Below are 15,000 nucleotides of genomic sequence, written 5' to 3' on the forward strand. Positions count from 1 at the left end.
TTATGACTTCATTCATAATTTGACTTAGTATGCCATAATTTTGACTTTTAAAATCAATTTCGACTTAATTATGATTTAGTGTGTCATAATCTTTTTATCTCACTATTATTACTTTTAAAGTCAGAATTTTTCCTTTTCATCTCATAATTATGACTTATGTAATAATTTCGACTTTTGATTTACCAGAGCATGTTTTTTTTTCCTTATGTGGAGGAAATGGGCTTCCATAGAAAAACGATCATGAAAAAGTACATTAGGAACATCAGAATAAGAGAAATAATGGCTTCCTGAGCCGGCCGTCTGGTGAACGTGTCAATGGGCTTCGACTCGGATCTGAATCACAAATCCACTGGAAACCCAGGAATGGGAAAATCATTGAGATGGTCCAGGAAAGCTCAGTCGGAGCGTTTCAGACGCTCCCCATATTTCACTATCAGGACACAATGGGCTCTTTCTACAGCATTCAGGGAGTTTGTTTCTGCTTGCAGATTTCAGAGAGCTGGAGGAGCGTTTGGCAGAAAGCAGCGCAAACAGAGACAAACACACATAAACATTTGCAGCATTAATCACATTTGTTTGTGATAAACATACGCACTGAAAAAATTCCTGCAGGATTTACTTTTAAACATACTCACTAATACCTACAAGTACCACTGAATGAGACCTTGAAGCGGGAGGACTGAACTGGTTTTAGGGAGTTTAGACCAGTCTAAACGGTTTTAAACAGGGAACGAGTCTGCAATAGAGAAAACTCTGAGCCGGGATTGAGACATCTGATCACGCTCAAACCCAGAGCACAAACTTCAGCAGATTTACTACCAAAAGCAGTGTAGAAGATGTAAGAAACGTCTGCAGAGTGTGTCCGGGCCAGAACATCAGTCACAGTGTGAGCTTCTCTCCGCGCTCGACAACCGTTTCCGACGCTTGGCAGATTCAGACGCTATTTACTGTCTAAAGTTCCCGTCGATGTCCGGAGCGAATCCCTGCCGTTACAGCGGGTCATGTGACCCTCAGAGGAATGAAGGAGAGGCACCGGTCGGCTGAGACGGGTTAACCAAAGACCAGAGAACACACACACATACACACACACACACACACACACTCACACAGACACGTATACTTAGCCATCTAAATGGAGATATTGCATAGACGTAATGGTTTTTATACCGAACCCTACCCATCATTCACACACACACACACACACACACACACACACACACACACACACACACACTAACCCGACCCCTAAACCTACCCATCACACACACACACACACACACACACACACACACACAAACCCGACCCCTAAACCTACCCATCACACACACACACACACACACACACACACACACACACACACACACACACACTAACCAGACCCCTAAACCTACCCATCACATACACACACACACATACTAACCCGACCCCTAAACCTACCCATCACACACACACACACACATACTAACCCGACCCCTAAACCTACCCATCACACACACACACACACATACTAACCCGATCCCTACACCTACCCATCATTCACACACACACACACACACACACACACACACACACACAGTAACCCGACCCCTAAACCTACCCGTCACACACACACACACACACACACACACACACACACACTAACCCGACCCCTAAACCTACCCATCACACACACACACACACACACACACACACACACTAACCCGACCCCTAAACCTACCCATCACACACACACACACACACATACTAACACGATTCCTACACCTAACCATCATTCACACACGCACACACACACACACACACACACACACACAGTAACCCGACCCCTAAACCTACCCATCACACACACACACACACACACACACACACACTAACCCGACCCCTAAACCTACCCATCACACACACACACACACACACACACACACACGTATACTGGTGAAGGAAATTAGTCTTGTTTTCCTAGAATGATCAAACTGAAGTGAGCTTATGCTTAAAACAAGAACAAATATCTGCCAGTGGAGTCAGAAAAATAATCTTAATTGACCCTTCACAGGGAGTTTGATTGACAGGCGATCTGACCAATCATAATCGAATCCGCCATTTTTGTCCAACAAAGCAGTCAGGAGTGTTAGTAGATTAAGGATTTAGATTGGAGGATTTGTACTTGAAAAACGGAAGTTTATTTGATGCTATAAATGAACTAGAAGGAAGAGATGATCGGTTCACGAGGAGCTTTACCTGAGCGATCTGTCACGACACATGAAAGAGACACAAAATTGTATTAAATGTTTAAATTTCTTAAAAAAATTACCAAATTTGAAAGTTGAAACATAGTTTCATATCAAAAGTCCTGTCTGTCGGTGCGTTGTCAGTGTCCTCTCTGCTCTGCGATGTATTTTTCACTGCGTGAGAACATGGTTTGGCATGAGAGCAACACGGCTCGTCGGACACACAAGTAACTAAAGGGGGCGGGGCTTTGCGAACAAGTCACTTCAAAGGAAAACAAGATTTTGTTTCTGACTCTTACCGGCGTCGTGAGCCGTGATGACCAGCGTGAATCTGTCCTGAGTTTCCCGGTCCAGTGTTCGGATCAGGATCAGCTGACCTGTGGATGAGAGGCTGAAGGATCCGGCTTCATTCCCACTGGAGAGTGTGTAGAGGATCTGACCGTTAGTGCCCAGGTCATCGTCCCGGGCCACAACCTGCCGACACACACCGAGAGTTAACGCTGTGTTTCTGACGTCACAAACTACCTTGTAACCAATCAGATCAACGTGTGATCGTCAACCAGTGGATCTCTGAGCTGAGTGAGTGAGTGGAGGCGGGGCTCATTTGCATATTCATAGAACGGCGCATAATAAATGAGGCAAGGGTGTCGAGAACATTCAAGATATTTTAAGGCATTAACAATTTTTTTCAAGGAAAAATGTGATTTTGGTGATCAAAGATGAGTTTTAAGGGATAAAATGATTGACTACAGGGGGACTTTTATGACCTTAAATTTGAATTTCCTAAAACTAATCACAAATCAGATAAATGGAGCACAAAAACATGATTGCAAAATATTGTACAAATCCAGAATGATCAATAAAAAAGACCAGTTACCGTTAAGCATTACAAACAAACGTTTGGAGTGGATCTGAAAGAGATGAAAGATTACAGTTTTTTTTTTGTTAATTGCTTAATATAGCAATTTCTTTGCATTTTATAGAAGCAAAAATGTTCACACGGGTTGGTCTACACTCTTGTGAGGTTTTGCGTGAGAGTCTGAGGCGCTGGCACACCTGACTCCAGCTCATTTCCCCTCTCAGGTGAGGTTTGTTTGGATTCATTATGTAATTTATCCGAAGTGTAAAGCGTTGTGCAGTTACACCCCGTCACCGTACAGCGGGAAGCCGAATCCACTCCCTGCATTTATCATTCCAGCAACGTCAAACACTTCCAGTCACATTTCCAAGTAAGAGCGTGGTTTGTGTTGGAAATTTGCTCTTGCATTTCTGCATGCCAAAGCAAATTCATAAATGCTGTAGAACCAAAGCCGCCCGCTCTAAAGAGATGAACTAATGCTGCCTTTACATTTACATGCATTCAATTTGTACAATACATGCAATAAGCATCAAATGGCTATTTATATACGTAAATAACACATGATTGTAACCGTCAAGAGGACACAATGTAGGATGTGGGAAAAATGAATCTGAAAGAGCCTGAACAACTCAGAAACTAACAATTATCTCTGAGTTTCCCAGTTGTAAATGTGACTTGAGAGGCCGTTCATGTCCAGTTTTTGACTAGGAAACCCATATTTATGTTAATAGCGATGAAGGCCCTATGAAATCTGGTTTATGTTTTCCCAAATTAATTTTTTTTTTTTTCAGATGCCGTTTTTTTGCCCATCTAAATATTTCTGGATTACATTTAAATGGTTAAATTACATTTTATTAATAAAAAAAAGTTCTAATTAATTGAAATCCCGAGACTTACACAATTGAACAAAAATGTATTAAACATTTAGCAATGAAATCCTATGAAATCCATAATTTTATTCCCCACAAATTCAATTGTATTTTTCTTAAATAATAAACTTTCTGGATTCATTTGGTTTAATTTAGTTGTAATAATCAAAAAGCATGTCTAATCAACTGAATTCATAAAATTGTAATAAAAAAATAAAAATTAAAAATTACAACAATAGGGCCCAAAGAAATGTTTTATTAAATTCTGGGTTGTCCGTTTCAATTTTTCTGGATTTAATATTTAATACAAATTTATTATCAAAAACAGCGGTAATCGAATTAAGGCATAAAACATTAATCTTTAAATTAATCCTTTTATTTTTGCCAAACAACACTGATGCAAAACAGACATTTATGTTTAAAATGAAAACATGGATGAAATATTGTGTGATATTCCTTAAAAATATAGTTTTAATAATTGCATTATTATTATTCATTGTTATTGTTCTTATTACTGTGAGTGGTACATTCAACTGTACAATAGTAGGTAACACTTTATTTTACAGTGTCCTTGTTGCATATGTTACATGTACTTACCATAGTAATTACAGTAAATCATGCATAATTACATGCAATTAACCCTCAAACCAAACCCTAATCCTATAGTAAGTACATGTAGTTAATTAATATTACTAAGTACTTAAATATATAATTACACTGTAACAATGACACCTTAAAATAAAATGTAACCCAATAGTGATATATTTCTGTCATAATTTCTTCAAGTTAAACCGAACTTTTATTTTGGCGGGTTGCGGTGAAGAGCTGTGAGTTTATGAATGTTTATGTACAATCGCTGAAATGGCCGAACTCGAAAGCTGCATGAATGCGGTGTACTTGCCTGTAAGATGTTCTTGGGCAGGTTTCCTAAGTTCTCCTGCACGCTGACGGTGTACGGCGAGAGCTCGAACACAGGCGAGCGGTCATTCACATCCAAAAGCACAATGTTAACGGTGGCGCGATCCACGCGTGAGCTACTCCCGCGATCCGAAGCCTGAACGGTCAAAGAATACGAAGATCGCGTCTCCCGATCCAGGAGCTTCGCCACAGAAATAACTCCCGTCACCGAGTCTATACGGAAATCGGAGTTCACGTTTCCACCGGCGATTGAAAAGCGAATCTGCCCGTTCGTTCCCTCGTCCGCGTCGCTGGCGAAAACGCGCAGGACGTCGGTTCCGGTGAGCGTGTTCTCCTCGATCTCGATGTCATAGATGTTCTGGGAGAAGCTCGGCGTGTTGTCGTTCACGTCCAGAACCATCATGGTGACCTCCATCGTGGACGAAAGTGGCGGATCACCTTTATCGGTGGCCATGATTATCAGAGAGTAATTCGCCATTTCTTCGCGATCCAGTTCGCCAACCAAAATCACGCCGCCATCGATGTTCCCGATGCTAAACTTGTTTCCGAACGGCCCTTTGAGGGAATATTCCACGTAGCTGTTCGGCCCGCTGTCTGCGTCAGTGGCCAGCGCCGAAAACACCACCGTATCCACCGGCGTGTTCTCCTGAATGTACGCCGTCGACTGCGAAGTGAAGGCGGGCGGGCAGTCGTTGACGTCCAGCAGAATGATTGACACCTGGGCGGTGCTGGTGAAGCGGGTCATGGGAGGCGGAGCCAAGTCGTTAACGGTGATAACCAGGTTGTAGAAAGACTGTGTCTCGCGGTCCAAGGGTTTCTTGGTCTGTAAGACGCCCGTGTCGGTTATGGTGAACTGGGACTGCGGGTCACCTGACGCAATCGTGTAACGCAGCTCCGCATTCGGCCCTGAAAAACACCACATATGCTGTTAAATTAATAATGGGTTATACCTCTACTGTAACTTACCGTTGTAGAAAACATAAACAATGTTTCGTCTATCAACACAAAATCCTTGAGTTTTTGCCGGTATGGTCAGAAGATGATACGCTTCGATTTAGGTAAAAATCAGACCAACAATTTAGGAGGAGTTCGAAAAATTAGGTTTTGAAAGAAAATCAAAATGGTGGATAGGAAGTTCGGTATAATTGATATCTATGTTCTCGGCATGACCCGAGGAATCTATTAAGACCAGTTTCATTACAATAAGCAAATACAATCAAAGGTTATAGGCATTTTTGGAAAAATTTAAACTTTTTGTTTACCTTCAGGGCATGGTGCCGAAGACACACATACAGAGTTTCGTAATGATATGGCAATGCACTCGTAAAATATAGCATTTTACGACAAAATTCGTAAAATGCTAAAGAGACCAGATTTGTTATATATTTGTTAAAAGAGCCATTTTTATAAGAACAAATGTTCATTTTTATCTCTCCTGACCACTAGGTGGCACTGCGCCGAAACTATTCAGGTTGGCTATCCAGCCTCACGTTCATTTTGGCATGCTATTCGTCGAATTCGTTTGCGCGTTATTCGAGAACATTTTGACAAATCAACTTGAATTCTATAACTTTTTGTCTGCATTGTCGGAAGATGATCTCGTTCAGTTCGTTTTTATCGGGAAATGAAAAAATGGCAGAACAGTTTTGAAAATTTAATTTTGTTTCTAGCCCTTATGGCTCAAAATTTTAGACAGTTGGTGGTGCTAGAGCGATTGAGTTAGAGACTCTGTAATTGGTGTGTTTAATGGTCAGATTGTCCTCTATCTGTGATCCAAATTTCATAACTTCCAGAGCGGAAGAAGAATAGGAACGCCAACGGATGCAATAGCTGCCATCTCACCTTCGAATGTTAAATTACTGAAATATTAACTGAAATATTATAAAAGTCCCCTGTGGTGTAAATCCAGCTTTTAAAGTTGTTTATGTGTCTATGTGGTGTTTTTAATCTGCTTTAAGACAAACCATGTGTAAATTCATAAGTCGACAGCATTGCTGAGTATTTCCTCCTTAAAACTGCAGTGAACCAAAGACAGTCTCAAAAACACGCTTTGAAATCGCTGGTGTTTCTGACGTCACAAACTACCTTGTAACCAATCAGATCAACGTGTGATCGTCAACCAGTGGATCTCTGAGCTGAGTGAGTGGAGGCGGGGCTCATTTGCATATTCATAGAACCGCGCATACTAAATGAGGCAAGGGTGTCGAGTTACATTCAAGATATTTTAAGGCATGAATAATTTTTTTCAAGGAAAAAACATTTAAATATGTAATCATGGTGATCAAAGATGAGTTTTAAGGGATAAAATGATTGACTACAGTTTAAAGAAAATAGTCTGACTAACAAAATGTTTGGGATTCCTTACATTTGAGTATAGTGTTGTGAACTCAGCAACATGCCAACATTGAACTGTGTTAGTAAGAAGAGTCTCGTGCGCTTCACATGAGGAGCACTAATTGTGCAGCACGTGTAGATAGTACGTGGACGACAACTCGCTTCTTATCTGAACATGTACAGCACATATAGCTAGACATATAGCTTTATGTTGAGGTCAGTTAGTAGAGAAAGACTACACGCCTGTGCACATATATATTCAAATGCGCACACCTATAGATTAAACACGTAATACGCATGTGCACACCGTTTTCACAGATTCACGTTTTTGAATGTTTTTCAAAATTTTTCTTAAAGCTGCTTTGAAACAAACTATTTAAAAAGCGCTGTATAAATGAAGGTGACTTGACTAGAGAACAGCACAGACCGAGTGTCTACAAGAAATATCTTTGTTGCGTTTTGGAGGTTTGGCCGTCATCCATTCACAATGAATGTGTGATTGTCCAGACGTGCTGAAGCTGATAATGCTACAGTACAGGGAGTGTGTGATATGGATCTGCAGATCTAATCTGCTCAGTTCAGAGTAAATGAGCTCTAATTGAGCGTCCGTAATGCCGTTCAGACGGGAGCTCATGTGGAACGCCGTGGCACCTTCCCACACTGGGCCTGTTTACAAAACACCCCGACCTACACGCTGTCCGGGGTCAGGGGTCATGGGTCAGGGGTCAGGAAACGCTAACAATGATGTCTCGGTCTCGTGTGCGATGGGGACGGCAGACAAGCAGAATGAGGAAGAAAAGCTACAGGCACAAATGTAGGTCAGCGTAACCACATTAGAGTCTGAGACACGAGACGCGAGACTCACGGACACGCCAGACGAGTCTCACGAAACCGTTCAAAAACACGTGCGGCTCATAATTCACCCCAAAACTGCCTTCACCGTCTGCGCAAAACATCAGTTCTATTCACTTCAACTCGACCCAGACATGATTCTGTGAGAATCTAAACTAGGTGTTCAATATTAACATTCGGCAACATTTAAAAAAGAAAAAAAACATGATATTAAATGAATAAAGTTCTTTTACTCTTGTAGAAAACTACATGAATGTTGTTAAAAAATATCCCAAAAATGTAGGAAATGACGATTATAAATAAATAATCCAGAAATGTATTTTATGCTATAATATTTGTAACATTTTAACACTGCAATATGAAATTAAATGAATAAAGTTACTTTACTCTTGTAGAAAACAACATACTGTAAATATAATTAACAACATCTAAGAACTGGCAAAATGTAGAAAATTGTAATTATAAATAATCAATAATCGTGTGTGTTTAATTCAATACAGAAACGTATTTTAAACTAGTTATGAAAGAGCAAAAACAGGTTGTTGTTTTGTGCTGTGTATTTTATGTTATAATATGAGTAATTGTCACTATTCTTACACCGAAATATGATATAAAATTAATAAAGGGAATTTAGTGTTGTAGAAAACAACATAAAAATCGTTAAAAAACATCCAAAAAGTGGCGAAACATAGAAAATGACGATTATAAATAATTGTGTATATTTAGAAACAGAAACGTAAATACAGAAACGTATTTTAAACTAGTTATGAAAAATCAAAATGCAAACAAACTAAGATAACTAATCAACCTAAATTTTAATTGTAGGTAGAAAACAGAATACAGAATTGCAATTTGAATTTAAGAACATAGAATTAAAATTAATCAAAATTCATAAAACATTTGTATAAAAATGTATCAATTTGATTAATGAATTTCAATTTATATGTCCTTAAATTCCAATATTTTATAAATACAAAAAAAAGTTTGAAAAGAATTTTAATATAATTAAAAATTATTTTACCTAATATTTGTGTGTGACATATTATGTATTTTTATGTTCAGTAGAGTAGGGTTTCCCAAACGGGATTTTGCGATAAAAATAAAATAAAATAAAATAAAATAAAATAAAATAAAATAAAATAAAATAAAATAAAATAAAATAAAATAAAATAAAATAAAATAAAATAAAATAAAATAAAATAAAATAAAATAAAATAAAATAAAATAAAATAAAATAAAATAAAATAAAATAAATGTAAAAATGTAAAAAATATATAAATAAAACATAAAAAAAACACACAAAAAAACATAAAAAAAAACATAAAAAAAACAATAAAAAAATTAAATTGGTGTTGTTAAATAATTTAAATATTAATTTAACATATCAGGGGTTCTTCAAGTAAATATTTTAGCTCAGGCAGACATTGGTGATATTTGCCTTTTATTGGGACAGGACAGTAGAGAGTTGACAGGAAGTGAGGTGGGAGAGAGAGACGGGGGATGGGACTCGAACTCAGGCCGCCCAATTGCAACGGCGCTACATGTCGGCGTGCTGACCACGAGGCCATCAGCGCCGACAGACGTCAGCATTCTTATGCTGAAATACGATACAAATGGAGGACGTTTTTCAGATCTCCAAAAGCATTTAGTGGAACCCGTACCATCATCGGCGTCTCTGGCGCTCACGGTGAGCACGGATGTCCCGGGACTCAGACTCTCCAGGACCGAAGTGCTGTACATGGAGCTGTTGAAGACGGGCCGGTTATCGTTGACGTCCAGCAGGTTAAAGTAAACCCGGACCGAAGAGCACAGGCCACCCCCGTCCCGAGCCTGGACCGTCAGGATGAAAAACTGCTGAGACTCGTAGTCCAGCGGGCGGGTGACGTTGAACACACCGGTGACGGGGTTCAGGAGGAAGGTAGAGTCCTCGTCATCCTCCTCTATTGAGTACGTGATCTCACCGTTCGAGCCCGAGTCCGAGTCGCTGGCCAGAATCGCCGCCACAATAGAACCTCAATGGAGAAAGACAACAGAGAACACATCAGGGACTGCACTGCCAAAAATGCTTTTCTTACTTAGGATTTTGTCTTGTTTCCAGTCCAAATATCTAAAAATTCTTAAATCAAGAAGCATTTACTAGATGAGTAAAATGCCATTTGATATTATGTCTTGTTTTCTGGGGAAATAAATCAAAATTAAGAGAGTTGATGCTTAAAAAAAGCTAAATTATCTGCCGTTGGGGTGAGAAAAATAATCTTAATTCAAACATTATTTTTCTTACCCTTATCTAATCCTTTAATCAGTCAGTCCGACTCGAAATGAGCCAAATCACGCTCAAACCAATCACAATCAAGCATTCCAAATCAATGATAACAATATATAATAACCAGATATATCAACCTCGCAGCTCACAGTAGGTTTTGTCTTACGCTAACGCGCGAAATAATTAATTGGTTTGAGTAGAGCCAACTCAAATTATACAAATCAGTTCCATCAAATTAACTTTTATAAGTATTTAGAATTTCCTTTATATTTTGAGTTCACAAAACTGACACATTTTAAGTAAGTTGAATTGTTTCATTGTTTTGAGTTTTATGAACAGGTTTCTTTTAATTTAGACAAACTTAAACTTAACTGAAACTGGGCTGGGATTTCTATTCCCCAGCATGCTTTGCCATATTAACATTAAGTGGGAGATTTAATAGTGTTTAATGTTTTGTAATGGTAGTTTAGAAGAGTTTCTGTTAAGTTGGGTTGGGGGGGGTTCCATCATGGTGACGAGTGTTGCATGAGCTTGCTTTGAGAACAGTGCATATTAATAGTTTTATATTTCTGCATTCATTCAGCACGTGCTGTGCTAATGCTGTCAAAGCATTGTGTTAATAATTGGCAAGGTAGCATTTATTGAATCTCATTTTAAATATATTTAGTAGTGGAAACTTGGCTTGCTTATACCAGCCATATAAGCAAGCCAAGTTTCCACTACTAAATATATTAAAACAGAGATTACATGAAAAACCTAAATTATGTATGAATAAGCTTACTCAAATATTTAAAGTTAAGAGCAATTAAGTACAAAATCTGCAAGTTCTGCTCACTTAAATGTTACATTTCTTAACTTAAAAAACATGTATGTAACTGATTACCTCAGATTATTTGAGTTCTGCCAACTTATTGGGGTTTACAGTGTGTGAAGTGAGCCTGAAGAGAGTCAGTACCTGGGTTCATGTCCTCGGGGATGTCGAAGGAGTACACGGAGCGGGAGAACTTAGGCGCGTGATCGTTGAGGTCTGTGACGGTGATGTTGACCCGAACATCGGAGGATTGCAGGCCGTCGTCGGCTCGCACCAGCAGAGAATACTTCGACCGGCGCTCTCGGTCCAGGCGCCTGGTGGCCATCAGCTCGCCGGATTCGGGATCGATGCGGAAACTGTCGTCCGCTCCACTGATGATGGCGTAGGTCACCAGAGCGTTCGCTCCCTGAACACAAACACACACACTTCCATCACACACCAACCTGACATAAACACAGACTTCACTTCAGCAATGTGGTTTATGAGTGAAACTAAACACACAGGCAAGAAGTAATGTAGGGGGCGGAGCTTGATTTTATCCACTGGCATTTGATTGGCTCATCAACTTTGAAACACACTTCAAAAACAATGATGTTCTTCCTCAGTGTTTCTGTCTTGTTTTCCAGCACATATATCTAAACATCCTTAAATTAAAGGGGTGGTTGATTATGATTTGACTTTTCTAACTTTAGTTAGTGTGTAGTGTTGCTGTTTGATCATAAACAACATCTGCAAAGTTACAACGCTCAAAGTTCAGAGCAAAGGGAGATATTTGCTTTTAAAGAAATCGCTTTTTAACAAACGGCTGGTAGAGACTACACCACATTCCTCCCGGGTTAGTGACATCACCAACCCTAAAATTTACATAAACCCCGCCCCCGGAACACGATTTATAGATTATCAAGACAGAATATGCTAATCAATGACTAGAAGATAACTACACATCAGCTTCATAAATTCATCAACTAACCATTCAGAAATGTTGTCTACATATTGTCACTGACTCCGGTTTGAACATTAAAGGCTAAAAGTGTTTGAAATTTTCAGTGCATGTGTGTGTGAGTGCAAGCTGTTGTAGCTCCACCCCCTGCGCCGGGAGCAGCGGCTCATTTGCATTTTTGCTCACCCTCAAAAAGTGACAACTTTAACATGCTATTTAATAATATCTGTGGGGTATTTTGAACTAAAACTTCACACACACACTCTGGGGACATCAGAGACTTACTTTACATCGAGAGGACATTATACCACCCCTTTAAAATACATTTACTGAAGAAGCAAAATGACTGAAGATAAGTCTTGAGTTCTGAAAATACCAAAATAACAGTTAAAGTAGGCTTAATTATCATTATTTTCATGTTTTATTAATGATTATGCATTTAATAATTTATTTAAATATTTCAACATTTATGTAATGATTTAATTTTGAGTTATTCGACCTTCCATATATATATATATATATATATATATATATATATATATATATATATATATATATATATAGTAAAAGTAAAACTAATAGTGCATCACGTCACACATTGAACTTCAGATTACAGTGGCATTAATTAGTGAGAGTGCAAAGTATTTAATTTCCACACTGGTGTTGAGTTTCTCCAGTCCACAGCTGACAGCGGAGAAACACAAACCCAACGAGAGAGAGAGAGAGAGAGAGAGAGAGAGAGAGAGAGAGAGAGAGAGAGAGAGAGAGAGAGAGAGAGAGAGAGAGAGAGACAGAGAGAGAGACAGAGAGAGAGAGAGAGAGAGAGACGGGGCGAGAGACGCACAGTTGTGCCTTTGAACCGGACGGATATACGGTTCCTCTGTAAACTCAGCTAATAGATCCCCTGATACACACAGCGCTGAACATCTGATACTCCACACCAGTCCAGCGTGGCACATGAATAACGCCGGTGACAGATCGTGACGTCCCCATTCCAGCACGAGACAATACGAGTTCAGACAGACACGTTAAAGAAGAGACGCTTCACGACATCAAAGAGCCGAAGATCATCCAGGGCCTCGAAAACACAAAACCACTGAACACCTGCTGGTGTTTCAGCCGCACATTAAACCTTTTACTCATTTACTGCCATTTTAAACTGTGCACTGCAAAAAAAGGCTTTTCTTACTTAGTATTTTTGTCTTGATTCCAGTCCAAATATCTAAACATTCTTAAATCAAGATCCATTAAAGTGGTTAAATGCTATTCGATGTTATGTCTTGTTTTCTGCAGGAAAAAAATCAAAATTAAGTGAGTTTTTGCTTAAAACAAGCTAAATTATCTGTCAATGGTGTAAGAAAAATAATGTTAATTCAAACAAAAACAAGATTATTTCTCTTACCCCATTGGCAGATCATTTTGCTAGTTTTAAGCAAAAACTCACTTAATTTTGATTTTTTTCCTGCAGAAAACAAGACATAACATCGAATAGCATTTAACCACTTTAGTAAATGGATCTTGATTTAAGAATGTTTAGATATTTGGACTGGAATCAAGACAAAAAAAAGTAAGAAAAGCATTTTTTGCAGTGTGGACATTCATTAAATAGCCTGAAATCTGTGGCGTTCTCTCTCTCTCTCTCTCTCTCTCTCTCTCTCTCTCTCTCTCTCTCTCTCTCTCTCTCTCTCTCTCTCTCTCTCTCTCTCTCTCTCTCTCTCTCTCTCTCTCTCTCTCTCTCTCTCCTAAGTCTGCTGGAAAGAAGAAAGCAGAGAGGAAGAGAAAAAAAAAAAAACGAGAGAATATGATTCCTGATCTCTGGTTTTCCCATCAGCCACCTGGGCCTCTTCCGGAGAGGGAATGATCCTGACGCTCGTTTGCTCTGCGGGACGGGGAAATTACTCGGGTTATTATGGTTCACTCAAACTAATGCCATTAAAAACATTTTGTTGCTTGAAATACAATAAACATTAAATTAAATTAAATTAAATTAAATTAAATTAAAAAAAAAATTTAAATACACTTATTTTATTACAGCTAGTCTCATATACATTTAGTTTAACTTGAAGTACTAAAATAATGACTAAAATGTAAATTAAAATTAATAAAACCATACAGGCCATAAATAAATATAAATATATATATATATATATATATATATATATATATATATATATATATATATATATATATATATATATATAAATTACAAAAAAAACACAATACTAAAATTTTAATTAAAATTAAAATTGAAAATAAGTTGAAATAATATTCAAAATATAGATATTAGATATTTACTATTATAGATATAAACTTTAAAAAAGTATAAATCGAAAAACACTAAAATTACTGAAAAAAATAATTAAAAACTACAACAACAATAATTTATTAAAACCTAATTACTAATATTTGAAAAAACTAAATTTAAACTTATAGAAAATTTAAAATAATTCAAAATATTCATTAACTATAAAATTATAATAGTATATTAACGACACTAAAATGACGCTGGACAGACACACATGACCGTATGGACGAACATTCAGACATCGTTTAAATTCGAGAGATGATGAACTTTATGTTCTTCATGAATACACTGTATAATTGGCTTTTGGATGTGTTTACAGTTGTTTATGAATGTTGAAACGTAACATTGTTTGCGTATGGCAACCACGGCACACTCTGCATAGCAACCACACACACAGACTGATGTTCGCGTCACAGAAACGGATCCAGCTTCTTTATCTTCATCACACGTACGGCTTCATCCGAGACAGATCCGGTCTGAGTTCTGGAAACACGGAGAGCCGTACAGGAATAACCCTGGACGGGATTCAGGCATGCTGTTAGTGGCCGACTCTAAAACGGAGGACTTTTGGAGCACAAAAATCCCATAATTCCTGATCACTGTGCCAAGGTTGCCATTTAAAAA

At 38.3% G+C, this 15,000-nt stretch overlaps 1 protein-coding gene across 1 annotated transcript in view; it reads right to left on the minus strand.

The window, feature by feature from the left end:
- fat4 (FAT atypical cadherin 4) overlaps positions 1 to 15,000 on the minus strand; it is a 102,454-nt gene that overhangs the window by 39,131 nt on the left and 48,323 nt on the right. Inside the window, exons 3-6 of the mRNA XM_081383239.1 lie at positions 11,276 to 11,537; positions 9,719 to 10,069; positions 4,855 to 5,777; positions 2,525 to 2,699 (exon numbers count right to left, since the gene is read on the minus strand). Of these exons, the coding sequence (XP_081239365.1) occupies positions 2,525 to 2,699; positions 4,855 to 5,777; positions 9,719 to 10,069; positions 11,276 to 11,537 (1,711 nt within the window). The remainder of the gene's footprint in view (positions 1 to 2,524; positions 2,700 to 4,854; positions 5,778 to 9,718; positions 10,070 to 11,275; positions 11,538 to 15,000) is intronic.

The sequence above is a fragment of the Scardinius erythrophthalmus genome (assembly GCF_964197995.2).
Source record: "Scardinius erythrophthalmus genome assembly, chromosome: 13".
In the NCBI taxonomy this organism is placed as follows: Eukaryota; Metazoa; Chordata; class Actinopteri; order Cypriniformes; family Leuciscidae; genus Scardinius; species Scardinius erythrophthalmus.